This window comes from Salminus brasiliensis, chromosome 2 (genome assembly GCF_030463535.1).
Source record: "Salminus brasiliensis chromosome 2, fSalBra1.hap2, whole genome shotgun sequence".
Lineage (NCBI taxonomy): Eukaryota > Metazoa > Chordata > Actinopteri > Characiformes > Bryconidae > Salminus > Salminus brasiliensis.
Window position 1 is genome coordinate 45441717 of NC_132879.1, and position 27891 is coordinate 45469607.

General features: G+C 41.8%; 2 protein-coding genes across 3 annotated transcripts in view; both read right to left on the minus strand.

Annotated features, from left to right (window-relative positions):
- The window catches only part of adipor2 (adiponectin receptor 2), a 36540-nt gene extending 17966 nt beyond the window's left edge, over window positions 1–18574 (minus strand). Inside the window, exons 1-2 of the mRNA XM_072672909.1 lie at window positions 18485–18574; window positions 8087–8405 (exon numbers count right to left, since the gene is read on the minus strand). Of these exons, the coding sequence (XP_072529010.1) occupies window positions 8087–8149 (63 nt within the window). The 5' untranslated portion in view covers window positions 8150–8405; window positions 18485–18574. The remainder of the gene's footprint in view (window positions 1–8086; window positions 8406–18484) is intronic.
- A 5120-nt stretch (window positions 18575–23694) lies between these two features.
- Window positions 23695–27891, minus strand: part of wnt5b (wingless-type MMTV integration site family, member 5b) — a 104744-nt gene continuing 100547 nt past the window's right edge. For both annotated transcript variants that reach the window (XM_072673916.1, XM_072673917.1), the window contains exon 6: window positions 23695–24153. In XM_072673916.1, the coding sequence (XP_072530017.1) occupies window positions 23695–24153 (459 nt within the window). The remainder of the gene's footprint in view (window positions 24154–27891) is intronic.

Here is a 27891-nt window from a genome sequence, read left to right on the forward strand (position 1 = left end):
GATCGAACCTACAACCCCAGGCCTTTGGAGCTGTGCGACATACTCACTAAACATGGTGCGACCCTGCTGCCCCATTTTAATATCTTTTCATAATAAGAGAACTTTGGATGCTCCTTAACTTCGCCAGAGTTTAACTACTAAAAATTTTAAAATGGGGATTTACATTATAATATGTTTAGGAACCGATAACCAAATATTCTGAGACGTGGTTAGCTAATTTAGCAAGCTAGATCAAAAGAACAAACAAAATGAAATGAAACACTGGAACAAACGCTAGAGGTGCTGCACCAAGCTAAACACTCTGAAACAGAAAGAAACAAATGATATTCAGGCACACCCTAACCACCACAGTGTAAATCTTCATCGTGCCATGCTCCAGTCCATGGTAAAACATATAGGATAAGTCCCTGGTAACCTGCTGCAACAAAGTAACCATTGGGACTTTTTACATATTACTGCAGTATCTTTAACGCCACTATTATTCAGGTGCTGCACCGCTTGTACCCATAACATCTCAGCACAAATCTCAGCCTCTCAATGAAAACGAGCGCAGAGTACTGCTCTCAAGGTTCTAGGTTTTTCCACAGCCTGTAACAGCACACCTCATGTTGCTAACCAGCTAACCAGTTCAGTGTTCCTCTGACACAAGCTGCTTTTCCTAAATCAAATAAGAAAACTTGGAGAGCTTTGTCCTTCACCTTCAGCACCACAAACCACAAAGTAGAGACCCAAGTCAGAATGGGAATGTGTAGACTTTTTGGCAAAGAAAAGTAAGTCATTGGAAACTGAGGGTGATCTCAGTTAGCATGCATGAATGCATAAAGATTATAATTTGGATAAATAAATTAAAATAAATTGGATTAAAATTAAAATAAAATAAAAAAGGAGGGTCAGAAAAACTGTTAACAAGAGCTTACAGTGCATTGTGCAACATCTGATATCCCTCAATATTTTTATTTATTTTTTATTAAGGACAAAGCTAAATATACTTTCTGTGACTAGACACCGCAGGCAGAGCACATGCTTGTTGACGACATACTTAATGGAACCCATGTGCACAAGCACAGGATACATATAGGGAATGGCAAGTGTTCAATGACAAGTAATAGTAGAGTATGAGTGGGAGAGCTAGTGTAGTGTGGATGGAAGGGCGAGTAGGGGTGGGACATAGCTCCATCCACTGCCTTTCCTGGAAAGCTGGGGGCAATTTGTTCTGGGCCTTTTGAAAGGCATGCCAACTGGATGGAAAGTTAATGGTGAAGGACACACAGTTCACTTGTGTGTTCTTCAGTAACCAAGCGGAGTTTCATCAATTACAATAGTGACAGCAGAGCTAGGGTATCTAAGTGATATAGGTAGAATACTCCCACACTTCTAACTGCTCTGGTGTGCCTTGTGCGGTAGACACATTTTATACCTCTCTTCATAGGCTGGTTAAGAGGCTAGGATTTCACCATTAACAAGGCCACACCGTCTTGACCTCTGAGCAGTATGTATGGCGACCTTATTAGTCTGTCCTTACAAAGAGCCCATCAGGGCCCATAGGATTTAGACAGTACTCTCTTCAAGTTACCCTTCTGTGATTAGACAAAAGCACTCAACGACAAACTAGGACTTTGAGAATGGACTGAGAACATAATCATGAACTACAACCACTACCTTACACTCAATTATGCCAATTCCACCCCAGTCAGTTTCCAAAAACACCTCATGTCCTTCAATGATCTCCAAGAACACCGGGCCCATAATGGTGTTGCTCCACTGTGGACTGCATCAATAATTCCTTATCGCTGTCCCTCAGCATTACAACATGCTGAGCACAGAAGGCCTGAAGGTCAGCTATAAATCACCAGGCATGTGGGTGACCAGGTGCAGCTTTCTCTCTGCCATTCAATGAAGAAAAATTCACTGCCACAGAGATCTAGGATAAGCCTCAGAGTTCAGTGTTGTACTAATAATTGCCTAATTATGCAGAGTTGCAAGCTTGCTTGACATGGACTTATTTTTTTGAACAGACCCTTGTGAGCCACAACAGCACTGGTGAACCTACAACCTATGCAACCTTCACACCGAACAGCCACAGCGATAAAAGCACTGACGTAGACTAAAGTGAATAACACTGACTATCTAGTTCCAGTGGCACCCGTCAAGGGGTGGGATAAACTAGACAGATAATTCTTGAAGGTGGTGTGTTGGAAGCAGGGAAACTGGGCAAGCATAAAAAGCCATTCCGACAAGGGCCAGATGACTGGGTGAGAGCAGGTCTTGTGGGGTGTTCCCGGTAAGCGGTGGTTAATACCTACCAAGACTGGTTCCAAGGAAGTACAAATGATCCTTCCTTGGGTGTCCGAGGCTCACTGAAGCACATGGGGAGCGAAAGCTAGCCCACTTGGTCTGAACCCACAGAAAAGCTACTGTAGAACAAACTGATGAATGTTGTAAATGTTGGCTATGTCTTGTAGCTGCGACGAGTCAGAACCATTTTAGTGGCACAAGAGGAGCCTACACAATATTATAACCATAAGGCAGGTGGTTTTAATGTTATGGCTGATCACTAAAATCACTGCTATTAAAAAGACAGTGGTTACACTCTTCAGGTTCGACCAATAACCATGTTCCTAATAGAGGTCTTCAGATCTTTTTCACACTCCTACATCTCTTAGAACAAGCATGGTTCTTTACAGAGCCAAACATGGTTACTCTATTGCATTCCTCAAAGAACCATTAGAAAGCCCTTTATTTTTAGAAGAGTGTCACCATGTACAGATTTCAACAGCCTTCATTACAATGTCCTCATGGAAGGCAAAAGATAACAGGGCACTGGAAAACAGCTCAGATTTCCTAAGCATGAAGTCTGGATTACGTTATCGATGTTAGGGAGTACAGAGGCCAATGCCAGCTAAGTTTATCTACCATGGATGGCCAAGGCATGCACACATAGTGGGGCAGTTGTGGCTCTAGTGGGGCAGTGGTGGCTCAACAGCTCAGCGGTTAGAGCGCCGGGATATCGAAAACAGGGTTGTGGGTTCGATTCCCGGGCTCGGCAAGCTGCCACTGTTGGGCCCTTGAGCAAGGCCCTTTACCCTCTCTGCTCCCCGGGCGCTGGAGTTGGCTGCCCACCGCTTTTTTTTTTTTTTAATGTTTTGTGTATTTGATTAACATTTGGCAGTTCACTTCAAAGGCCCTCCAACACACTCCGAAGAAACATGTGGCGCGATCTGGGAGAGAGCAGGCATTTGAAATTAAAGAGTTCTTTAACTCGACACCCTCTCAGGGGAGTCCAGTCTCTGACCACGCATCCCTCTGCCTCTCTGGAGTAATAGTACTGAAACCCTGCCATTCATGAGGGTCTCTCACTATCTCTCTACAACACCTCTCTGAGTCACACGTTCAGCAGCACAGCACAGAGCTGTTCTACTCCAGTCTAGTTCTGACCTCAGGGAATTGTCTGAATGGAAGGGAGGAGTGATAACACCAAGCTGTACTATTTACATGTTCCGAGTTCGAAAGACTCACTGTGCTCGCCAACAAGGATCACTACCTTCACCCCTGTTCCAGCCCACTTCCCAGCTTCCCATTTCTTGGCTTTCACCAGTGAAAGAGAAATGGTCATACGTTCCACTAAGATTCTGACCAATCAGGAAGTAACCTTTGTACAGCATAACCTCTGTACACAGAAGCTCAGACATGTGACACACACACTCGCTCTCCCCAACACACACATATACATTGGCTCTTAAAAGTATGTCAGGCAATAATTCTTCTCTACCTTTGAGGGGAAAAAAATAAAAAATAATTAAAAAAAAAAACTTTTCAGAACATAGTTAAATAAATAAATAAATAAATAAATAAATAAATAAATAAAACAATATCAGAATGCTCTTTAAACACTGTTTCAAAAGGGCCCAATTTCATAGAAAACCAAAACGTTCACATTTTCAAATGAACACATTTATTTATGTCTATATGTCGACATTCCATTTTTAATTACTTTATTCTGACATGATGTGAATCTGGCAGTTGTTCTTTACACTGTATCAGAATTTCATGATGAATGGAGCAATAGAAATAATCCAAAATTACTTGAAAAATGAAATAAAAAAAATATTTTAAAAATATTTTAATATTACTCGGATACAAACATTTTGCATCATTTCAGTGGTCCGCCCTGGGGCCCCCATTAAACAACCACCCACATTTCTCAAACTTGCCGAACAAATTCAGGTCAACACACTGAGAGACATTAGAAAACCCTGTTTATCGGAAGAGTTGGAGAGGCAAAGAGAGCAGAGGCAGAACTGATAGGATACACTTAAATAATCTGAAGAAAGGAAACACACCGGGGACTGCAGCAGCAGTTACAAAAAAGTCCCTGAGGAACAGATGAAGAACGTCTCATACACACCTGCACACACAGCCTGAAATTGCTCACTGATGGCGAGACGCTGGTTGGCACATCTATGGCCTTTGCTTTTCATTGGCCTACAGAGCCAGATTACCTAAAGGCTAAGAGATGTGCCTGATCCACTCAAGCGTGTTGGTTTGAGAGGGGACAATAAATGTAGTTTCTCAAGAGACTGAATTGAAATCATATGGCCCAGCTTCTATGCATGCTGCATTTATTCTTACAAAAACAATTATGGAATTTAGCATTTCAGAGATGTGTGATTTTGTTATGACAGATTTTTATAATTTTCTGATATGGCTGGACAAAATGACAATATTTGGATAATTATTGTGATCTATTACACCACAATGAGCCTCTCTGAGCTAATGGTGGATATTGTCAGTACATAAAACTGAACAACTGCAATTACATTACAAAAGAAGAGCATAATTAGGCCTGTTTAGTTGTATTTAAGCCATATATTTGAAGAAAGTTTTTTGTATCACATCCCGAGCAACGTTTCTAAACATTTTACCGTCCACACAAGAAAACAGACCCAAATACCACAAAAGGTTGAAAGGTTGAAGCACCCCTACAGGACCTACCAGTCAGTCAATCAGTGGTCGTTAGGCAGGTAAAAGCATGTGCAAGTTACCATTGCAACATCAGCATCTTACTTTAAGGAGTGTTTGGTCCAATACATTTATTTTAAAAAATTAATAAATAAAATAAAAAGAAAAGTGGGGCCTTGAGTGTAAAACTGATAAAGACGCCATTTTAAAACACTACAGAGCAGTTTTGGTTTGCCACATCACCTACCTCTACTTCCATTAAACCCTAGAAGGACTGAACCATTTAGAGAAATGAGCAGGTCTAATGAGGCCAGACAACACAGGATGTGTTGTCTGTAAAGAGTGCACACCCCATAATCACTACATAGACTGAACACTCAATAGTCTAAAATGTAATTACACAAATGCGGGTATGTCTGCCTCACTAGCGTGCATTATGACCAACACTAGGACAGCATTAGGACTTCAGTGCAAGTGGCTCATACCAATACCCATAATTTAACAAAACACACATTGTGCTGGTTCAAAAGCTCTATAGCTCTAGAGCTCCTCTGCATCTGTTTTTCACTTCTTCACTCCAAGTTTTCATGGATAGTCCATCACAAGCCAAACAAGCTCTGCAGCTAACCAGCTGACACAGAAAGTATCTCATTAACATCAAAATGCACCAAGAAACGCCTAGCTGAGTTACCGAGCGAGCTCAACCACAGACCCACGTCCAAAGACACCTGGCCTGGTGGGATGGAAAAGGCCAGCGAAGCACCAGCAAAACCCACCAGGAGGAGTCATTAGGAGAACGGGTGAGTCATGATTTTACTGATTAAGTGTGATTCAAGTGCGCTTGGGTTCATGAGATAGTCATTGACTAAATATGGTCAGAGAGGAACAGTGAATGAACAAGATCAACAGTTGCATCTCTTGGTGAGAAGCTGTTCCACTGAAGTCACTCGTGGATGCAGTTAGATCTTAATAAGGATACCTGCTCAGTACAACTCAGGGTGACATTGCTGTAATACGTTCTTATGAAGCCCGTGTGACACACATTCGATGACATAACCCAGTTTTGAAGGGGGTATTTCCACAGGCTTAACCAGCTTCACTGCAGGCCTTGCAAAATTTGGCTTGACAGGTCTGACACGGCTCGCGGTCTGTTGCGTGAGCACAGTGTTGTGAGACTCACACTGAGGTATGGCACACACACTGTCCTGCCGAGGACAAAGAATCTCTTAAAATACTTTTTTAAGAAGATACACTGATTAGCTGATATCTAATGCTCTTAACTATTAGCAAACACTGCACATTGGCAATTTGCGAGGTTGCTGAGCTTCCAAGGTAGTAAAAATGCTGCGCTCATAATTTTTAAAGAATGTAGACAGACCACAAAATACCACAAACTGAAACTGGAGCTTCCTGCTGAGGACATGACAAACACGTGAAACATTGCAGATGACTTCCTTGGAATTCTCAAACAACTTTTTAAAAGAAAATAGGTGGCAAATAGGTCACTATTTCCCAACTTCACCATAAAAGAATACATTTGATTCAATCTCTGAGAGCACAGGAAAAAAAGGGGGACAGTGAAACCCAAACAATGTATCCAGCCACAACACCTGTACCATGTCTACCAGACACACAATGCAAATAAGCCCCAGCCAGCATCTGTTACCGAACACTGGGGTCTGTTTAAAGTTTCATCGGTCTGGTCATATTGCTGACTATCCATCTGTACTCAGAGTCAGCAAGGCGTCTGCTCCTTCCAACAGGCTGGGATAGTTTTACACCTGCTGCATTATGAGCACACCACGCCACGGCCTCCGCAGCCAACCACCAATAGCTCGACACGCTAATGTACACCCCAGAATCTGGTTACGTACAAAACAAGCAGCCCAACAACTTCTTGCTTGCTATTGGATGTTTGGCTGAACGTGACTGTGAAATTCTCTCCAAAATATTATACACCTAAGACACAAACCAGTCTGGACTGGAGTGGTGTAGCCAACATTAACTGTCATTTTTGCTGCACATTTGATAGTAAAATAAGTGGTCCAGCTGTGGTTTTGTTAGCTAACAATACGCTAATGCACACAAATTCAAACAGCATAGATATATGTCTGACCTTTTCTGAGGCAAATGTTAAGACTAACCTAGGACAAATCAGCCATTTGTTACAGGTCAGGTTTCTAGTAGAAAACAGACACAGACAGCATAGTTATGTTGCCTGTAAGGAGTTCACCTCACTGCCTTAGCATAGATTATAATGCAGAATATTGATCATTTGTTTTGTCAAATTTACACCTATAGTAATTAGTATAAAGTAATTGTTTTAATAGGTGAACAACTTAAATATGAGCCTAATGTTCTATTCAGTGACTGTGGAAGAGTTATCTGAACCATCAATAAAGTCGACGTGAACCAGAAAACTACAAATACAATTTTCCTTCCATACCCAGACGAATACTCAGGCTCATTTATGCTCAAGGATAAGTATCCTAATAGATACGGATGGAACAAAGCAGTGCCACTGGAAACCGTTGGGGTAGTATAGCCAATAATGTGAGCAAGGTACGACCACTGCCATATGAATACGACAAATAATTTCTTCTCTGGCAGAAAAGAAACTTATGCTGGACCTTTTCTATTTTAATAATGCTCATTTGTTTGGTGTGTAATTGGTCAGCTCTTTAATGCACGCAGAAAATAGAGCAGGCTCTAACCGAAAAAAAAAATATATATATATATATATATATATATATATATATATATATATATATATATATATATATATATATATATATATATATATATGCAGTGTCGCAGTCCATCAGTTTTGGACTCTGTGTAAATGACATCATAAATATATGTGGGTTTATTTTTTAAAAACATGGCATGCTTTTTTCTCCTCAAAAAAACAAAAAAATAATAAAAAAAAGGACTGGGTGTGAATTAGCCTTAAATCTAACAAATGGACTACAGAAATTGAAATTGCACACTACAGAAATTGAAATTGAACTTCGACTGCAACCTACACTAACCACTATGTTCTCACAGAATCATGGAAGTCAGATACACTTTACTGGTATGTTTTTTGTTTGATAAAGGCAAGTGCAGAAGTTAGTGCAGTACTCACTCCATTCCGTGTAGTGCCTCCTGAGCAAGAGTCTGAGCTGCTTGAGGATGTGCCTGGGCTCATGACGTCCTGACTGTCTGAGGTGGAGTGGTCGGTACTAGTGCTGGTGCTGCTATCGGTGCAGACTCGATGTCTGAGGACAAAGGCTGGGCTTTCGCCCTCCCTCAACTCTGCTCCGTCCAGTTTGTCTTCTTGCGCACTCCCTTTTCCTTTTACTGGTGCAAAGTGCTGGACTGATCCAGACTGAATAGGAACACAACTTCAAAACGGACCTCTCCTCCCACTGATGCACCACAGGGCACTGGAAACACTGCTGAACCTGAGAAAGGAGACAGATATGCTAGTTAATATAAACAGTTCTTCCTACGTAGTTGGTTGGTTAGTCTAACTTAGTCAACATGTGCTAACCTGGCTTTAATGGTCTGATGTGCCCTATAGCCAACTATCCACAGTACTATACATGAGCCAAAGGCAACCCAATTCATTGCCAATAATGTTGGCCATGAGGACTCTTAAACAAAAACTTTAATGCCATAATCTGGTCACAGAATCAGAATGAGTAAAGTCTAAACTCTGGGCAGTCAGTTATTTGGGCAGTCATTGGTTTTCTCTCAGTCACTGTGCAGTCTTTGTGAAATGCCCAATAATTTTGGTCCCCCCACAAGACGGACTTTGGCTTTGGTTAATCAGGTTACATATCTTTAGGATCATTGAGCGAGAACGCACCCACACTGTCTGCTAAGGGAGTTGTTAAGGTACCACCAATTAAAGCACATGTAAATTACAGTGATCGTTCCCAATGAAATAGTGGCAATTACATTCCTCAGGCCTTTAGCCAGCACCAGCTGAACTTCAGGCCTCGAGCCAGTAAGAATTTCAAGGTGAGCTGAACGCAAAGCAATGAAAGATTTTCCTTGTTCTACATATTTCTCAAGACAAACAAACTATAGCTATAGAATTGCAGTACCCAGGGGAACAGACATTCGTGAGATAAAGAAACAGCAGTTTTCCTCCAATTTTCAGACATGCATTTCTGGACCACTCCAGACCATACAGTTGGGAAAAAAACTAAAATAAACAAATAAATAAGCAAACAAACAAACCTTAATGACACTGACGAAGACAAGCAAAAGCCACCGGGAACAGCAGAAAAATGTATCTGAATTCAAACAGATGGTACTTTTGACAGACCCTACAGGGACAACACCTAGAGCACAAACATGCAAGATTGTTGATTGTCAAACAGAAAGAAAGAGGGCAGGGAGAGGAAGTAGGTAGCCTACATATTCATCAAATAAACAAGTTAACGGTTTTCTCCACCCTTCGCAACCAAGCTCCCGATTTATCTTAAGCAACTCCCATTGGCTGAGAAACACATTTGCTTGGACCCTTCCAGCATGTAGATTAAGAAACCTCTGTGGGATTTCTTCAAAGGAAATAAAGCCCAAAAGTTCATAAGAACATTAACCAATTTCATAAACAATAATTTGGTATTGTTGTGAATAAAGTAGCTTAACTAAAAGTCCTGCCTCAGTACGGCCAGAATCATGGGGGTGAATGACCAAACGCTTTGGGGCGGACAACATGAGACTGTTCCACTGTGCCGCTGAGTGATAAGACCCATATTGGGAGGCACATGCTTGCCACGTTTTAATGCTGCCCTCCCCAGTCTTGGGCCATGCCAATTTCCCAATGCAAGAGTTTCAACAGGCCATTTGAGGCAAAGCATTTCTAAAGCTCTGACCGGGTGCCAGAGTGCTAATATGGTGCTTGAGACAGGAGATAACGAGGGCAATTTAATCAAGAACTTCTGGGGCAATCATTTTCCTCTGTGAAAGAACTGGTCCAGCTTGGCTTGCCACATCTGAATCGCTTGCTAAATAGGCATATGGTTTGCTAGAGACCTCTGCAACACTCAGCGTATAAATGTGAGCCATCAACAGAGGCATTGTTGCAGTAGAATGCAGATGTATAGCCACAGCTGCAAAACTGGCTTCTTCCGTCTTCTCATAGACACTAGAGATTTGCTCTCATTTTAAATCAAAAGCATGGCCACAGCTGTGTTCACAAAACATCCATCAGAATCTGCTCCCTCATTCTGTCATTTAGTGCATGATTTGTATTATATTTGCCATGTTTTTTCCCCTCTGTTAGGGACGGCACAATCGTGAAGTGTACTGGGGTCATGTAAAGCTCTGCCAGTATCATTAAGACTAGCACAATGTTTTGAAGCAGGACTGCAAAGGCGAACGCAGCTATCCTGACTAGCACACAGCTACAAGCACATCCAGGCTGGGTGATCCACCAAACTGATCAGCTAGCCATAGGCCGCCAATGAAAACCAGGTGCTTTGGTAGTTGATCCTGGTCATTACAAACTACACTACATACCTGGGACGGATGACCCAGTTAAAGTATCTATATCTGAAGAGCTATAAGTAAATAAGTAACTTATTTAGAAATAAAATATGCAAAGATACAAATGGTATGAAGATATATATTTTGATATGGCTGAGATGCTGTTTGAGGCAGTGATAAAACCTGACTCTCAAATAGATCCCTACTATAGTGCAGTATGGGAGTCATGAAATATCAGCTTCTACACCCAATTAACTGTCCAAAAGAAAGCCATATACATTTACTCACAGGTAGCACAACTCACTAAATAACATTTAGCACACTATTAGGGTGCAGAAGCCATAGCTTGATGACTTGCATTGTGTGCTATGTGAGCAGCAAGTCTCTCACCTTTATGCCACACAGACAAGCTGTGTCAGCAATGAGTGCAACTCAAAACAGGGATGTCTAAAGATTCCCAATAAAAGCATAAATAATAACTGCCCCCACAAAAAAGGTAAGTAACACCACAATCTCAAGTGTTGCAGTGGTTGCTGTGGAAAAACCGCTGAGAAAAAACATCCCAGCAGGGTCCATACAGTTACTCAGCAGTGCAGGAACCATAAGGACAGACTGAAAGATAGCCACTCTGAACCATTACAAGAGCAAACAGAGCATCTCTCTCTCTCTCTGTCTCTCCAAGGTTTTTAAAAAAAAAAAAAGGGGGGGGGGGGTAGAAGGTGAAAGGGTCAGCGTGCGAATGTGACTGAAAAAGTGATCAGAGGAAGGCCAGTGTCAGTGAGAAGTGGTCTTTGTGCTCACAGTGAGAAAAGCACTTGACTCCTGTTGTAATTTGGAGCGTCAGTCAGTGGTTGAGAGGGAACTGAGGGCAATCAAGCTATGAGGCAGTAGCTACACTTCCATCCAAATCATTTATTACGACAAACCTTTTTAACACTTCCAAAAAAAGTTTGCAGATGTAGGTTAAGGATGCAGACCACAGAAACAGAAACTGTCTGTAATATTTAATAACTGTTGGCAAAACATTTTTTCCAGTTCCACTTATACTTCCACTGATAAACGGTTTGTCAATACCAAAATATAGAGAAAATACATAGGAATTTAGTAGCTAGATGATGTTCCCTCACGTGCACAAACACAAAGGCTACACACACACACACACACACACACACACACACACACACACACACACACACACACACACACACACACACACACACACACACACACACAGAGAGAGAGAGAGAGAGAGAGAGCATATTCATTAGTGCAGTAAGTCATGTGTAGTAGTGTGCGGTTTGGGATTTAGAGAACAAACACAGCGGAGAAAAGGCTGCAGGAGCTCCAAATGGAAAGTTATCAAACAGTTCAGAGAGATGTGATCTCTGGCCGAATTGCTCTGATGGAGAAAAGTGTAATAAAATGAACAGAATGTCCTGATCAGTAGATTACGGAGCCGTCAGGGAAGCCAACTGTATGGAATTGCAGCCAACTGTATGAAATGCATTAAATTATGAGGGGACAATACACCAAAGAACTATTTGCAACATTTCTCAACTGCAGGAAATGACAATTTTGTACAGTGTTTTTAAATCACAAACAAATTTGTTTTTGATAGAAACAAACAGCTAAAAATCTATACTTTATTGCATTATTATTATTTATTATTATTATTGAAATGCACATAAAGTCGATGGAAGCCAATGTAGTTACTGACAGTAGACAGACAGACAGACAGAAATTGCATACGCAGATCCATACATTCAGTAAACTACTAATATCAATGCACTGGACACAGCTGAATGTGGATGTGATTTACTGGGTCTTCTCAGATGACTGGCTAAATTGAATTAGAAACTGCCTATGTAAAATCTATACAGGGTCCAACGACCAGCATACACACCAGGGACGGATGATCAGAATCAGTACTACAGACTTTCACTCCATCATCACATCCATCTTTATTGAAGTAGGCTGCTAAAATGTTTATAGCAACATGCAGATTAAACAAACACATTTTGTGTGGGAAAAGGCTATTAGACATGATCCCTAGACTAAATACCAATCAGGAAATACATTCGAATGCATTATGAATCCTGGTAACAAGAATATTGATTTTTTTTTTATATTTTAGTACTGACAATGCATTAGATTTCATGAGAATGTGGTAATTCTTGTTCGCCCATATCTATATACATATAGCTTTATACTGCCTGTTTCAGTATTTCAGCTTCAGGTTTTTATAAAAATAAATAAATAAATAAATAAAATAAAAAAAGAAAGGAAAAAAAACCCATTAGCCTGTTTGGCTGTAAAGTAATCAAATTCAACCGTAAAAATCCATGGTCAGCACACTTCCAGTGCACATGGATGAATGTGTTAGCTGGCGTGTTACCCCTTAGAACTGTGGAGCTTGGCTAAAATGCCACTTATCTTGGCATGGTTGAATAATGGGAGTTTCTCATTACAAACAGTAAGTATAATGTTCTTGTTACAGTGCTTAAAACTAAGCTATGCCATACTATGCTAGTCACCCCCCCCCCCCACCCCCTATAAGACAAAAGCAGCACAATTCACTCAGAGCCAAAATAACAGGGTGGTAAACAGGCGAGAGAAACGTATGTCATGACTAACCAGCTGTTAGCTCCGACAGGAAGGGTATTGCATCTTTCTGCTAGGCTGCCCACAACTTAATGTAGAGCACTACCAACGACCACCATCCATGTACAAAGCCAGGGTTCTTAGATCCACCACACATTTGGACATATGCTTCATGTTTCAAAGCAGCCATCGCTCAGCCCCAGCAGGGTACAGTTACTTTCTCTATGATGGGGTTGCATCAGCCGCTATCAGCGTAGCAAGCACCACTTTAGCCCTAATGAATGAATGTACATTTTCTAGTAGAGAACTTGGCAATGCCAATCTGATGCAAAAAGACTTATTGTAATTTGAGAAAATAAATCTGCGTATTTCCAATTATCATCCAAGGAGGGGAAAAAAAGGATTCATTGGATCATATTGTGGGTTTGGAATAATTGGCAGATGCTTCAATTTAGCATCCAAGTGCATAAAAAGATTTGGACAGCTTTTTCAGTCCCTCCCGGATAGGCCAAATACATGCGACTAAGCAAATCATTATGTGCAACAACTCTTTCTGTGAACTGCTTGAATTAAATGAATTCCAAAAGCATTATAGGAGCTCAAGGAAAAAAAAAAAACATTTCAACTGCAAAGAACCTAATTTGGCACTTATTAACTGTCCAGTAACTATCAGACATCCATTCAGGGTGAAAAAACAAAACAAAAAAATCTAAGTGATTTTTAACAAAAGCAAAACAAAACATTTCATTGTGTTCGGCAAGTCCCGAAAGGCCAGAAATATTCTTTGTGTGACCCAGCAGTCACCGGCGCAAGCGGACGACATCTCGACCGGTTGCATAAATCTAACATCTGACCGTCCCTGTTTTGGGGGGGGGGGGGGAGGGTGCAATCAGAAAACAAAACAAACTAGAGAATGGGTGAGACCAAACAAAAGCAGATCTTGGAGCCGGTCCTGGGTGTGTATGCCATGTGACTGGGCTGAGAGGATGAGAGGCTGAGTGAGGGGGTTAGAGGGCCGACCCTGCCCTCACTAAAGGCCTTTGTCCTTTCTCTCACTCGGTCATAAGACCTGGTGTTAACAACCAACAGCACTGCACTGGCTGGGTGCGCGAGAGGAGCAGGCCTCTCTGCAAGAGGACGAAATATGAAACACAACCGCTATAGCAGAGAGAGGAGCATTGCGCAAGATCCGACTGTTGTGAGAAAGGAGGGGCACTGGCTGGACTCACTGTTACCCACTCTATGGTCACTTGTATTGCATTGTTGTGCAAGGAGTTATCTGGCTCTATATTCAAACCTGAGGAGCATGTGTTACAGGAAAGTTCCGATGAAATAACTAGATGAGATGTGGTGAAAGAGGGAAAGTACCAATTGTGCACCAAAGGCTGAGCAGATTCTAGGACTAGCCATCCGTTTCACTACTGGTTTTAACAACCCCTCGTCCACTAGGCCTTATCATTTCCCCTCAGGGGAATCCCAGACGTCATCTTGAGGGTCGTTCCATTACTTTATTAGCCGGTGAAGTTGATTAGATGAGTCATCAGAGCGGTGAGGAATCGAGCGAACTCAAGGGGGTCGAGCAGCAGAACTGGTCCAGAAATCACTGCGACCTGGTGCACTTCCACTTCCAAATGTAAAAAGAATAGCGGCTGAAGCTGTTTCTAATCCAGAGCAGCAAACTACTTCAAAATGCTTAATATTTTAAATAATAGAACATTCGATTTGCCAAGCTTTATGTTGTAAACTGCTCTGTCTGCTGATACAGCATGCAAGGACTGAGCTACAGAACTAAGAAGAAGAAAATAATAAAGACAAAACACCACACTTCACATCAAAGCTTATTACCAGACCATTCACCAGGTTTATGCAGGTTATGTATAAAAACTTCTCAAAAAACGTTCTTCATTTACAAAGTGGAAGTTGATGGTGATGGGATGCCTGAGATAGTAGTACAAGTTACACTCCAATCAGCTTGATCCAAGTTTTGCTTTGCTAACGGCTTACAGCATATATTTTCTGGATGGAACTTGTGCTTGAGAAATTTGGTTCTGCACTATACTTTTTTTTTGCTTGTTTGTTTGTTTTTAACTTAATTTCCTCCCCAATTTTAGATAGCCAAAAACCTAACCCACTGGGATGGTGAGGACTGACATGTGCAACCAGCCACCGCCTCTTTTTGAGCTGCCGCCAACGCAATGTCAATGGGCAATTAACTCCCTCAGAGGAAAGTGCCTAGTACCAATCTCTGATGCATCGGCTAGCAGACGCCCAACTAGCATCGCAATGAAGTGATCTGTGGAGCGAGAGACCAAGGCCAATTGTGCTCTCTCAGGCTCCGGCTACTGATCGGGTTCCACATTACGTTGATTAATCTTTGCACATAAGCTCTTGTGTATCCTCGGTATGGCTGTATGAAAATCCACCTATAGTTACACCTCTACTCCCTTCCCTTTTCAGTCTCATCAAATCTGTAACAGCAAATCATCTCTTGTCCAACCCTCCTGCATTAAGTACGAAGCATGTCCAGCACTGTAAACTGCTCTGTACAGTCAGCCATCATAAATAACCAGTCAGGTTTCATTATTTCTCAGTATATAAACGCACACAGGTTACATACACATATGCTCTCAGGAGCGAAGAGCCACAATCAGATTAACTTGTCCTTCACTCCAGGAGTACCACCGTCCTTACAGTTTGTCTAATGCTCCATTTACTGTGACGCATGTCCAAACTCATGTGCCTAGCCAAGGTCAAAATGAGCTTTTTACCTGCATGGCTGGCTTCCGATAATGGGTTGCGGGAACTGCCAGGGTAATCAGAAACTGATGCGAGCTAAACGACATGGACCACCAAACAGCTCCCCAGTACACAACAGCCCCGCACAACACTGCGCCACCTACGGCGTTAGGCCAACCGGATGTGAGGAATTGCATGGTGAGCCAATCAAGTGTTACTTGAGAGTGACATACAGAACTGAGATCCCACATCTATCACACAGTACTCCATTCTTGGGGTGTATGTACTCCTCATGCCATGAGTCTCGGGTTCTGACAAAACAAGAAGAGGGGGGAAAGGAGAGGAAAAAAAAAAAAAAAGAAAAAAAAAAAAAAAAAAAAAAAAAAAAAAAACACAGGACAGGACAGGCTAAACTACATGAACAAGGCTGTATCATCACGATTGAACCCCTTACATCTCTCCCAGTTATTGTTTCGCAGAAAAAAATCTTAATCTTAACATCTGTGGTTTTCCGTTTAAACATTTTGGTGAGCGCATCCTGCTTATTTATATAAAAAAAAAGAAAAACACACAGCAACGCTCACCTACACTTTAAACGACTTGTACTGCGCACAGTTTCCCTAGCGGGTAAGGATAGGCTAAATCAAAGTACACTTCTGACTCTAAGGAAGAAAGCTAATCCCCATTAAGAGAGCACCTGTGCCTCACGAGTTGGGCAGCCGCACAGAGAGAAGACGTCATGAAATGGCAAGGGTCCGGGCATAAGACGCTTAGGCTATCTGGGGGCAGGCAGCTTTGCGAAACACTGGGTCTATTTAAAGATGTGGAAAAAGAAGGTGCACGTTTCTTGGCAGGACAAATGCAAAATGTGATGTCTGAAATCTGGCCAAATCTGGTTTTAATAATGACAATATCATGTGATATAACATTAATCACTGCCATGGGTGAAGAGCGGTGAGGGTTATTAGAGGTGACTGGGCCTGACACAGGCAGGACACCCCTCCCATAATTTCCCTTCATTTTATACACTACAAGTTGATAAGCCATGATAACCAAACTGATATCTCTAAAAAATAAGGTCTGTCGTACTTGGAACAGACTTGTACCTTGAAATGTACCTTCAACAAATGGGCATCACGTAAGTGATGTAAAAGGCTGTACGATAAGACCACATGTGATAAGAACCGTGGAATAAAGTTCATCACATCAGTTTCACTACTTTATCAGTACTTGAAAGATTGGAAGGTTAAGATTAGTATTATCTGATAATGCCAACAACGTCCTGCCCAGCCAGGCACACCTGCTTTAAAGCCCTCTCTGCCAGGCTTCTTCTACTATGCAGGCACACCACAGATCCAAAAGGTCAACGTTCCTTCTAAAATTGGGGGAATTATTAGTAGTGAGTTTGCTATATTAATATAGCCATTTGCTGCAGACCCCAGAGGTACTGGATGGAGCTCAATCACCCCAGAGAAGGCATGTCCACTGCTCCACAGCTCGATGCTGGAGGGATTTGTACCCATCTAGCCAACACTTGGCACTGGGCAGGGTGACCTTAGGCTCATGTGCAGCTGTTCCACAGCGTCCCATCCTAGCAGCAATGTTTTTCAATCAGCAATGGGCCCATCTTAAAGTAGCTGAATTCGTTTATTAATAGGGGGGGCAATAGTTTTGGACACATTATGTACACATCTGAGCCAGAAACAATAATAAAAAAATAAAATAAATAAATAAATAAAAAAAATCACACACTTAGTTAGCTTTAATGACTGCTAGGAGTTAGACAAGATAACTAGCTAAAACCAACACTCCTCATGACAAACGATCCAGCATCAGAAAACACGAAATGTCAAAATAGCCCTGGAGTCGAGATGACAGCTCGGTAAACATCGGAGCCTCCGTCTACCATCAGCCGAGCCTCCGCAAAAGCAGAACCGAGACAAAGAAACCATAATGTTATTATTTTTTCTAGCTAGCTAACGATTTCCCTGCGATATATAGCTCCTGAATTTTTAAGTAAGTATTTAGCTACAAACGCTGGGTTTAACAGTGGAAACAGTGGAAACAGTGGTCTAATTATTCCAGCTGTCATTTCTCACCACGCTAGCCGAGCTGAGATGCACTGTGAGGACGATGCGTGCGGGTTTGTTTACAGTGCAGTTAGCTGTAGCAAGTTAGCTCGTCCTCTATGAAGAGCGAATATGGACAATGTCTGAAGCACTGTTTGGGTCTACAATTACGAGCCCAGACGGTTATAAAGCACGACGTGACTTCGTGAGAGCCATCCATGTGTCTGACTTCCTAATTAACCAAAAACAACAAGCGCTCATCGAGACATGCACGCCAGCCACTGTCAAAGTAGCTAAGTGGGCAAGAAAAGTGACGAAGTGTAATTTCAGAGAACTGCAGCTACGTAGATACACGTTAAATGATCCACGCTGTTCCCGTCGGATTTGGCGTTAATCTAGTTGTCTTTGTACTCGACAACAGTACAGCGGAAAGCAAAGGGGGAAGCTAGCTAAGCTAGCAAGTTTAGCGAGAGAGGCCAGTGAGCGGATCTGTCTGTGAGTCAACTGAAAAGTAGCCGAACCCGACTCACTTCACTACAACTGCCTGGCCGTCGGATGATTCAGTGTTAAAAACTAAACTAAACTAAGACGCCGACCCGCTAAAAACACACTACGTTAGAGTAAGACAGGTTTACCTTCACGGCTGACGATGAAAGGTGTCCGTTAAAGCTCTTAATCGCGGAGTTGCTGTGACTCTGCTGAACCCCGTCACTTGGGCTCCTCTCTCCGCTCGGACTGACTCGTCGCTACCAGCTGGATCTCTTGATGTCGTCGGGTTCTGCGTGACGCCCCTCGCGTGAGGGCCTCCTGGCCAATCACAGCGCAGCCTGGGAGAGGAGAGCTTCATGGGATTTGTAGTTGAAATAGTTGTTTTTGTCTTTTACGTCCAATAAAAGCGAATATTACGTTGCATCACTACAGAACAATGAGTACTGTACATTTCATAACGCCAAGCAGAGCCCGCCTAATAGCCTGTTAGCACCAAATCCATTGATGTTTTTAATAACGATTTCGAGAGGTAGGCTTTGAGTGGAAAGCTGTCTGGTCTAATTCGTATGGTATAAAAGGTGACACATTTAATAATAAAAAAATGTGATATGTCTGTTTTTACAAAACTTTTGAGAGGCACTCGCCACTTGGTCTTATCTTTTGAAAGACCCATCTCCTAGATTTTATTAGATTTTTCTCTTTGAGGCCAAATGAATGCGCGCGCGTGTGTGTGTGTGTGTGTGTGTGTTTATAATGATTTATAATGATCACCCTGTGTGCATGCATTTGTCCCATGTGTCGTTTTAAGAAAAAACCTTTGAGGTCAAATGGATATGCATTTGTGTGGGTGTATGTACAAAACGTCAGTCATAGTTTTTACCATTTTATACCATTTCAACCTGTCTTTGGAGTTAAATAGGCCGTCTGGTTATATGATTTTAACACTGATTTATTTACATGACCTCTCTTCTGATTGGCTGCACTGCACTGCGCCTCAATCAAACAAAGAATATTAGATTTTAGTCATTTTTGAGGAAAAGTGGTTTTCATTATTTGGGCCCTTTCATTTTTAGCAGTACAAAAACAACAGGTTTGGCCACAGTGATTGAAAATCTACATACACTTACCATGGGCATGAATGTCAAAGCAATATTGGGCTTTCAATTAATATTTTGAACTTTTCTTTTTTGTGGAAGAATGCGTAACAACATACATCTTTAAAAGATAAAAACAAGAATTTGGTGTACAGGTTTTCTGGGGGCGGGGGGTCTCTAAAATCAGCAAAGTGTCAAAACGATCCACACACATAAAAAAATATGCATACAACAATCTTCTAGCTGAATCCTGGTTAAATATTTGACCACTCTTCTAGGTAGAATTCAATAACATTTGTTGTTTTCATGGTAAAGATCAGACCTTTAAGCAGAGTTTACGTACTTTCGACAGGGTTAAAGGTCAGGAGCAAAAATCCATATGGAATATTTTGGGAAATAATCCATTACAAAAGCTCAATGTTGACTTGCTTTATCCATTCCACAACCACGTGTACTGTGTGTTTGGGGTCATTGTCTCTTTTAAACTCCCATTTGTGTTCAAGCGAGCATCTAGCTGATATTTAACAGTACCAGAGCATGAGGCTACCATCATGTTCTGGCCAAAAGCACCTACCTACCATCATGCTTTCCTGTTCCTGGGATTGAAGGCCTCAGTTCGCAGCTGTAGACGATCATGATCACTACCAGGAAGTTAGGAGGCCTTGGCTTTGGTACGTTAAATGACATTTAGAGCTTTCAGCACTAGAATTAATAATGTGGGTATATTTATATTGATCACCCTGTACCCTGTAAATCTGTCCCATGTGTTGATTTAAGAAAAAAACTAAAAATGTAAAATTTGTGCACTATCTATTTAAGATGTGTGTTGTCCCTCATTTTCCCCTCAGAAAAAAAAGTTAACAGTTTAAAGAAATCACAGAAAGCTCAATGTTGTCATGACAGGAATGTGCATGATGAGTGCATGTCAATATCCAAACCACAACTGTAGGGCGAACTGCCACAATAGTAAGGAGTGAACAGGAGTGAAACCAATCAGGTCTGGTTAACAAAGAACAGGGTGTTAACAGTGAACAGTTCAACCACTTTAAATCATGAATCTGAAATATGTGTTCGGGTAGGGCGAGATTTCTTGAAGGGTGGGACCTGTGTGAAAGTTTTTTTTTCCTTTGGGCACATCTGTCCACAATGTTACACAATGTTTCTCTACCTAGAGTGACTACTCCTAACATTCTTAAGCCATAGTGTGATTCGCTGTTTTTTTTTTGTGTTTTTTTTTGGGGGGGGAGGGGGGGTTATGGCGCTAGGCTGGCTAACAAAATACATTTATAAACAGTTTGAATAATTTTCCTTACCGTAATAATCTCTTCAGCACTCTTCCTCCAGTCAGATCATACTCACCATCACCTTTGTCATTTTTTTTTATCAGGGGCAAACATGGCCAAGGCAAGCAAAGGAGATGTACTGACTATGAGTTTGTCCTGCTGACTTACTCAAAGTATATAATCAATATATGACTGGTTACAAAGTCAACCTTAGTCCAATATCTCTATGAATAAAGGGGATTTCAACAGATTTTTCAAAGCATAAACAAAATTATTTAAAGTGTATTGGTGTGAAATGCAGCTTTTACAGAAACGTACAGACTTGAAATAAACCAGATGTCTGAGAAGTTTAATGTTTCTAAAAGTTAATGTTAATGTTTCTAATGTTTTTTTTATTTGTTCATAGACTTTTTCTACTAATCCAAACTCCCTTTTCTACTAATTTGCTACTACCAGTTAACTCACTCATTCATAGCTCCCCAACTCCGGCACACCAGCTAACAGGCGCCAACATTACTTGATCAGTAACGAGGGAAAAGAGCCCCGTCTACCCATGGCCAGATGTGCTTTCTTGAACTCAGTATGACTTGGGATTCAAACTCTCGATCCCTGGGCTGTAGTGGCAGAGCCACTGTACTCTGACCATCACTGCCATGACTATATTAAGTTATACTACACCATGATTAATATATTATGATTATGATCAGAGCAGTTCAACAGTATAGAGGTATAGGTATAGGTTTGGTAACTTTTATCAATAATTTAATAAATATTTTTAATCAGAGGAGGATGGGTCGGTCCCCCTTGTGAGTTTTGGTTCCTCCCAAGGTTATTTCCTCCAGCTCTGAGGGAGTTTTTCCTTGCCACTGTCGCTGTTGGCTTGCTCACTGGGGGTCTTGGATCCATCATGTCTTCTTATGTTATTTATTTATTTTTTTCATTTTTAGTCTTTTACTAATTACTAATTATGTAAAGCTGCTTTGTGACAACAGTTGTAAAAAGCTATACAAATAGATTTGACTTGACCGTTGAGATACTGAGAGTCCCACATGAGTGTGTTAAAGCCTAATGCCATTGTTGTACTGTAGTTTTAAAAGGGCTTGTCTTTAATCATCATTTTAAAACCAGTTCCTGACAGAGATACACATGTAGGGCCTTGTGAGACTAAATACATATTTCCAGATTTACCACTATTTTACCACCATTACATTACATTTACATTTACCAGCATTACATATACACAAACTCTGAAGACATAAAGGGTTACTGGTGGGTTTGGATTGTAAATAAAATGGCTATATTTGTGTTGTAGACATTGTGAGCTTTAGACTTCTTTAGAACACTGAGCAAAATAGTGAAATTCCCCTTTCCCCAGGTGGTGCTGAGAACAAAGGTGAGTAAAGGTGTGGAAGGACATACATGTTCTGTAGCAATGTAGCATGTGTTGGTATGTCTCAATATAGACTTTAAGATTTCACCACTTAAAATAATTAAACTATATTAAAAAATAAATCAAAATACAGCATGTAAAAGTGACTTTATACAGCACATATGTTTTTAATATTACTGGTTTGAATGATGGGGGAAATACATATACACAACAAGCATACGGTCATAGGGCAGCAAACAATTTGGATTAACATGTGAAGTCATGGAAATCGTAATCACAATGTGTAGTTTTCATACATAGACTGTTATTTACAAGTTTAGTATTCTCTCTCTCTCGCAACTCATCGACTGACAGAGGCCATGGCCTCTCTTTGGCCTGACAATGGGAGACGCTGACAAGAATAGAACCCATTCCGTCCAGTGGCAATAATATCGCCTCTGCTAAAAATAAAACTCAACAGTAGAAGCCTCTGTATCAAAAAATAATATTCAGAACAATACATATGATGTTTAACATGAGAAGCAATTAATAAAATATAATCTGAACAACTATTGCTTGACTACAATAGTATTGTGCAGTCCTTATTGTATAGCCTTGTCTCTTCCCCCCCATTCCTTTCAAAATGAGCAGACTCACATTCATTTCTGTGAAGCTCAGTGTACTGAGCTATCGCAGTTGTCTGTTCGAGAACAACAACATGACATTCATTGGACATCAGCCCGGGGTGAGATGGAATTCCTTGATCTGATGCGTGGAAGACCCTGAAAGACTCATACCAGAGAGCTCATAACAGCTAATAGTGAGCCAGGCTAAAAGCTCCTTTCCATCAGGCCCAGAAGGCTGGTGGCTATTTAAATCATTGAGAGTAGACAAGATGTTACTTGAAGTTAAAATGCTTTGGAGAACAGTCCCCTAACACACTTGACACACTGTCTTTTGACAGGAATCTCTTCTTGAAATCCCTTCTCGTCTTGAGGAGATCTCCGCGGCTCTGGAAGGAAGCATTCTTGGACCTCAAAGGGCGCAGCAACACACATTTCACAGGTCGACATTACATCATCGAACATCCCACTGTTCCAAATTCCACCGTGCTCGCCCGAGGTCACTGTGCGGCGCAAGGGTTTTAAGAGCTCTAATACAGGAAAGGTGGAGAGAGTCCACGGGAGGGGAGCAGGCAGGGCAGCACGCGCTATGAGAGTTCAAAAGGTCATCTCCAGTTTCTCAAGAGAAGAATCATCAAGAGCAGAGTGTCAAACTGATTATGCGATCAGCTGAGCTGGGCCCACGTGAGACGCTACCGAGGGAAAGAGGACAAACAACACCACCACATTCACACTCCTCTGACCCCTTCTAGAAGTTCTAGACGTTCCACCTCTTTTTCGGTTCTCGAGTGAACTTCATTAAATTACCATTCACCACACGCTTATACATAATTACATATTTTAAATTTTCTTAATATTTATTATCACAGTCTTAGTACATTTTGCTCAGTCCTTTTTTTCTGAGCCCAAGAAGGTCCTGCCCCCACCTCCCCCCCCCCCACCAACTCCTTGTTTAGTGCGTCCCTAGGGCCCTGAGGGCCTCTGGGGCTACTTGCAGACGAACTGGTCGACCAGCGACGTGCAGCGCTTGCACTTGACGTAGCAGCACCAGTGGAACTTGCAGTGGCAGCGCTCGTGCTTGTAGGTCTTGAACTGGTCGTAGCCGCGGCCGCAGCACATCAGCTCGCAGCCGTCCATGCCCTCTGAGGTCTTGTTGCAGAGACGACCTTGAGTGCCCAGCGAGCCGGTGCTCTCGTTGCGCAGGCAGTAGTCCGGGCTCGGGTCGATGTACACCAGGTCCTCGCTCGTGGGAGGGTTGAAGCGGTTGTTGACCTGCTCCAGCTTGCCACGACGGTTGATGCGCATGGCGGCTGCACTGTCATACTTCTCCTTGAGGAACTCGCCCACACGCCGGAAGTCAGCCAGCTGCAGCCAGCACGTCTTCAGGCTGCAGGAGCCTGACACGCCATGGCACTTGCATGCCACATTCGCCAGGTTGTAAACCGCCTGGAGGGGAGAGATGAAGAACATGGAGATATGCTGCAAATTTCATTCAGCATTCTACATTTTTCTCAGAACCTCTTGTTTTCCCTGTATGGCGACCAGCTTGTTAGCTGCCTGCTAGAGAATTAAACTGGGATACTATAAATGATCAGACATTACATATAAATAGTAATTAATGTAAGTCACAGTTTCAGATACTCTGAACAGATCACTGTATTCTATCTAATCAAATTCTAAATATTGTCAACCATGGGGGCAGCCGAGGCCTAAAGGTAAGAGAATTAGGCTTGAGACTAGAAGGTCACCAGTTTGATCCGCTAGACTGGCATGAAAGAAAGTCAACATTTATGGCTGAGGTGCCCTGGAGCAAGGCCTTGTGCTCACTGGGTGCTGAGGTATGTGTGTGTGCTCACAGTGTCTTTAGTGTTTGTGTGTGGGAGCTATAATTGCTCACTAATGTATGTGTGCACTGCCATGGATGGGTTAAATGTAGATCACTGCTGTGCTGTGTCAATAAAGTGGTGACTTTATTTTAAAATTATACCCCTTATTTATGTGACCATTCTCCACCCACTCCTTATACCTTAAATTAGAGAGACTTTTTTGTTGCTTTGCCTTTAACTATGACTGACTCTTTTGATTGGCTGCCTGGTACTGTTGCTCGCCTGACTCCTCAAACTCATTACTCAGCATGAATGTGAGGACTAACCTGTTGTAATATAAATAGGAATGTGTGTTTGTTTTTGTCACTGTTTTTGCAGCCTAGTTTCCATATATATAAATATCTCTATTAACACACTGCAATGATGTCATATGGTTGCACTGGACTGCAGCTGTACAGACAATAAGACCATCAGGTGTCTTTTTGTTTTAAAAAAGTTGTATATTCTTACAATATAAATAAAAGTATTTTACTTGCTTTATTTTTTTTACTTTATTAATGTTAACCAAGTGTTTAATATATTGTCCTGTAGCGTCAAAAGCGCACCCAGATACAGGGTACCGGCCCAAGATGGATACACCAGGTTCAAGTGTGCTGATCATCGTCTTAAAAAAACATTTGATCCAAATGCTAAGGTGAAAACAGGACACTGGTATGTCGTGGCTGGTGGTTTCAAATAGGCCCAAGTTGTAAGTTGAACTGAAAGGAGATCATTTGGTTATACAGGCTATTAAGGCTACGACTTAGGCCTACTTGAACCCCCTCTGACTGCAGCATCCAATCTCCAGTGGATACCAGTGTGTTCCCAGTGTCCTATTTTTAAAAAACAGACATATGATGACCCTGGCATCTGGATCAACTGTTTTTAAGAGGATTGACTGGTACTGTAGCTTGTGTAGCCTATGCAACAAAAAAAAATCTGCCCACAACCACCAAACATGAAATGTATCAGAGATGCTAAAACAAGTGAAAGGAACTACATGGACTTTGTAAAAGACCAAGGAGAGATTTGCACACTTGGTTGAAGTTGGAAGAACAGCAACAACAAAAAAAAAACCCCACAAGGCTCAGGGAACCGAAATTGCTTTTCTTGAACAGCGCTGCCCTCTAGAGGCCATGGAGCTTCACTACACTGGTTCTGTAGGTAGCGGAGTCGTTTTTGAAGCTGGCAGAGCCCTCCAGGGGCCTTTGGAGTTTACAGTCTCTTAACAAACAGAGGGTGGCAATGAGAGCATTTGGAGAACAATGGGATGAATAGTCATTCTGTTCTAGAACACACAGTGAGCCCCACGTGTGCCGAGAGTGAACTTCCTGCCAATTATATTCACGGAAACCCCAGCTGAATCAATAGAGAGACATTTCAAGTATTGCTGCGCTTAACTAATAGTTGATAACTAATGTATAGATTGTGTATTTTCTTCTATCACTTTAACTGCATTTATCAACAAGGGGCTGCCCAAATCAAAGGCTTGCTTTTACAGCTAACTCTGGCATGGTAATGAGGTGGAAAAACGTCCCCCCCCATGTATAAATCCTGCTCACATGCCATGAACCAGGCCGCCAGAGTACTGCAGTAGAAAACATCAGTTGAACGCACACCTGTTGAACAAAAGTTTCATCTGTTTTCCATACTTAAAGCCTTCCCGGCCTTCAACACACACACACATACATGGCACAGAGCACATGCTTAACGCTCCTTTACTGTGTCTTTGTGACTCTGCAGTCTCCCGAACATTGGAATATCAAAGGGATCTCTCTCTCTCCCCCTGTCTTTCAATCATTTGCAGTCTCTTTCTTCACCAGGGCCCCTGGCCTAGCACCTCCCTTTAACACCTCATGCGAGACGGTGGTTTAACAGGCGCCTTTTTACAGAGGTGCTGCGACCCCCTCCCCACCGACTGACAGCTGCTGATGCCACTCCCTCTTACCTGCTTGCCGAAAGAGAGTGAAGACTGAGTTTTAGCACTTTGTAATACATTCTCTGTCAAAACACCGTCCTACCTGCATACCAGTCTGCCCACCTGCCATAGGCACGCACATATACATGTACATACCCACACCACGCACATACATCCATTAACTCCAGTACATTCCATCAGACCCTGCTGAACCAGAACTGTGTGAAAATAGCAGATTTTCCTCACGATTCCCTCTTTCACTTTTTTCGATCTGTCTCTTCCTTGTTCCTTTCTCACCCCTCCACCTCCCCCTCCAACCCCCCACCCCTCATTCTCATGGTGTGACAGACAGTCAGGCTCATTGGTGCAGAGAAAGGACACGGTCTTGGGCATTGGCACAATGGAGCATGCTCAGACAGGGCTGGGGCCGGCTGGGGTGGGGGACCGGCAGGGGTAAACAAACGGCCCTAAAGGTGCGCAGATAAGAGCAGCCCGGGAAAGTGGAGCTCAAATAAACAAACCCAGGTCTTCCTCTCTTACAACCGAATTGCATGTCTCTCGCAATTCCTCAGGCTTCTTTATGCTTTGGGTGTTCAAGTCCAAGATAGTCCACAGTCGTATCATTACCTATCTACCAGAAAAAGTACATTTACACTTCCAATTTTTTTCTTTTACACTGACTGTTAACAGAAATGGTACGAAAGATGCTTGATGGGAATATTCTGTACTTCTCATATCTCGTAAGAAGCCCATCAATGGAAACTGAAAACTAAGTTGAAGGCTAGATAAAGCAAAAGAGATTTTTGTTTGTTAATATTATGAATGATCTGTCCACTATTTTTGGGGTCCCACAGGGTTCTATTATAGGGTTTGTGAAATTGATGCTAATTGTGCTGTTTAGTTTAGTTATGAGAGTAAAAGAAGTATAGATACTATGCAGAGAGATTTAAAGGGTTAGCAGCTGTATAAAGACATTTTAAGCACTGGATGTTTTATAGTATTTATTTATAGTATGGTGAAAAACAGCTCGTCACATAACCATAATTATAAAGCAGATCCTGAATTAGATCTTTCTGTCATTTTTACAGGCTTGTTAAAGGGATGTTTTGACAGAGATGATCTGCCAAATCCACACGGAATAAAGTGATACGTTGAATTTGCTTGATTCAAACATCTCTATGATTCCTAAATGAATAAAATATATATACAAAATTATTGCTATTAGTAAGTTAACTGAACAGCAAATTTTATTCAAGCGCACTTGAATTAGCTCGATTCAGTCTATCGAACATTTCTCATTTATTTATTTATTTTTATTTATAATATTTTTGTCTAATTAATTTCAGGCAAACTATAGCTATTATATCCTATATTATAAAACTGTAGTATACTCAAAACTAT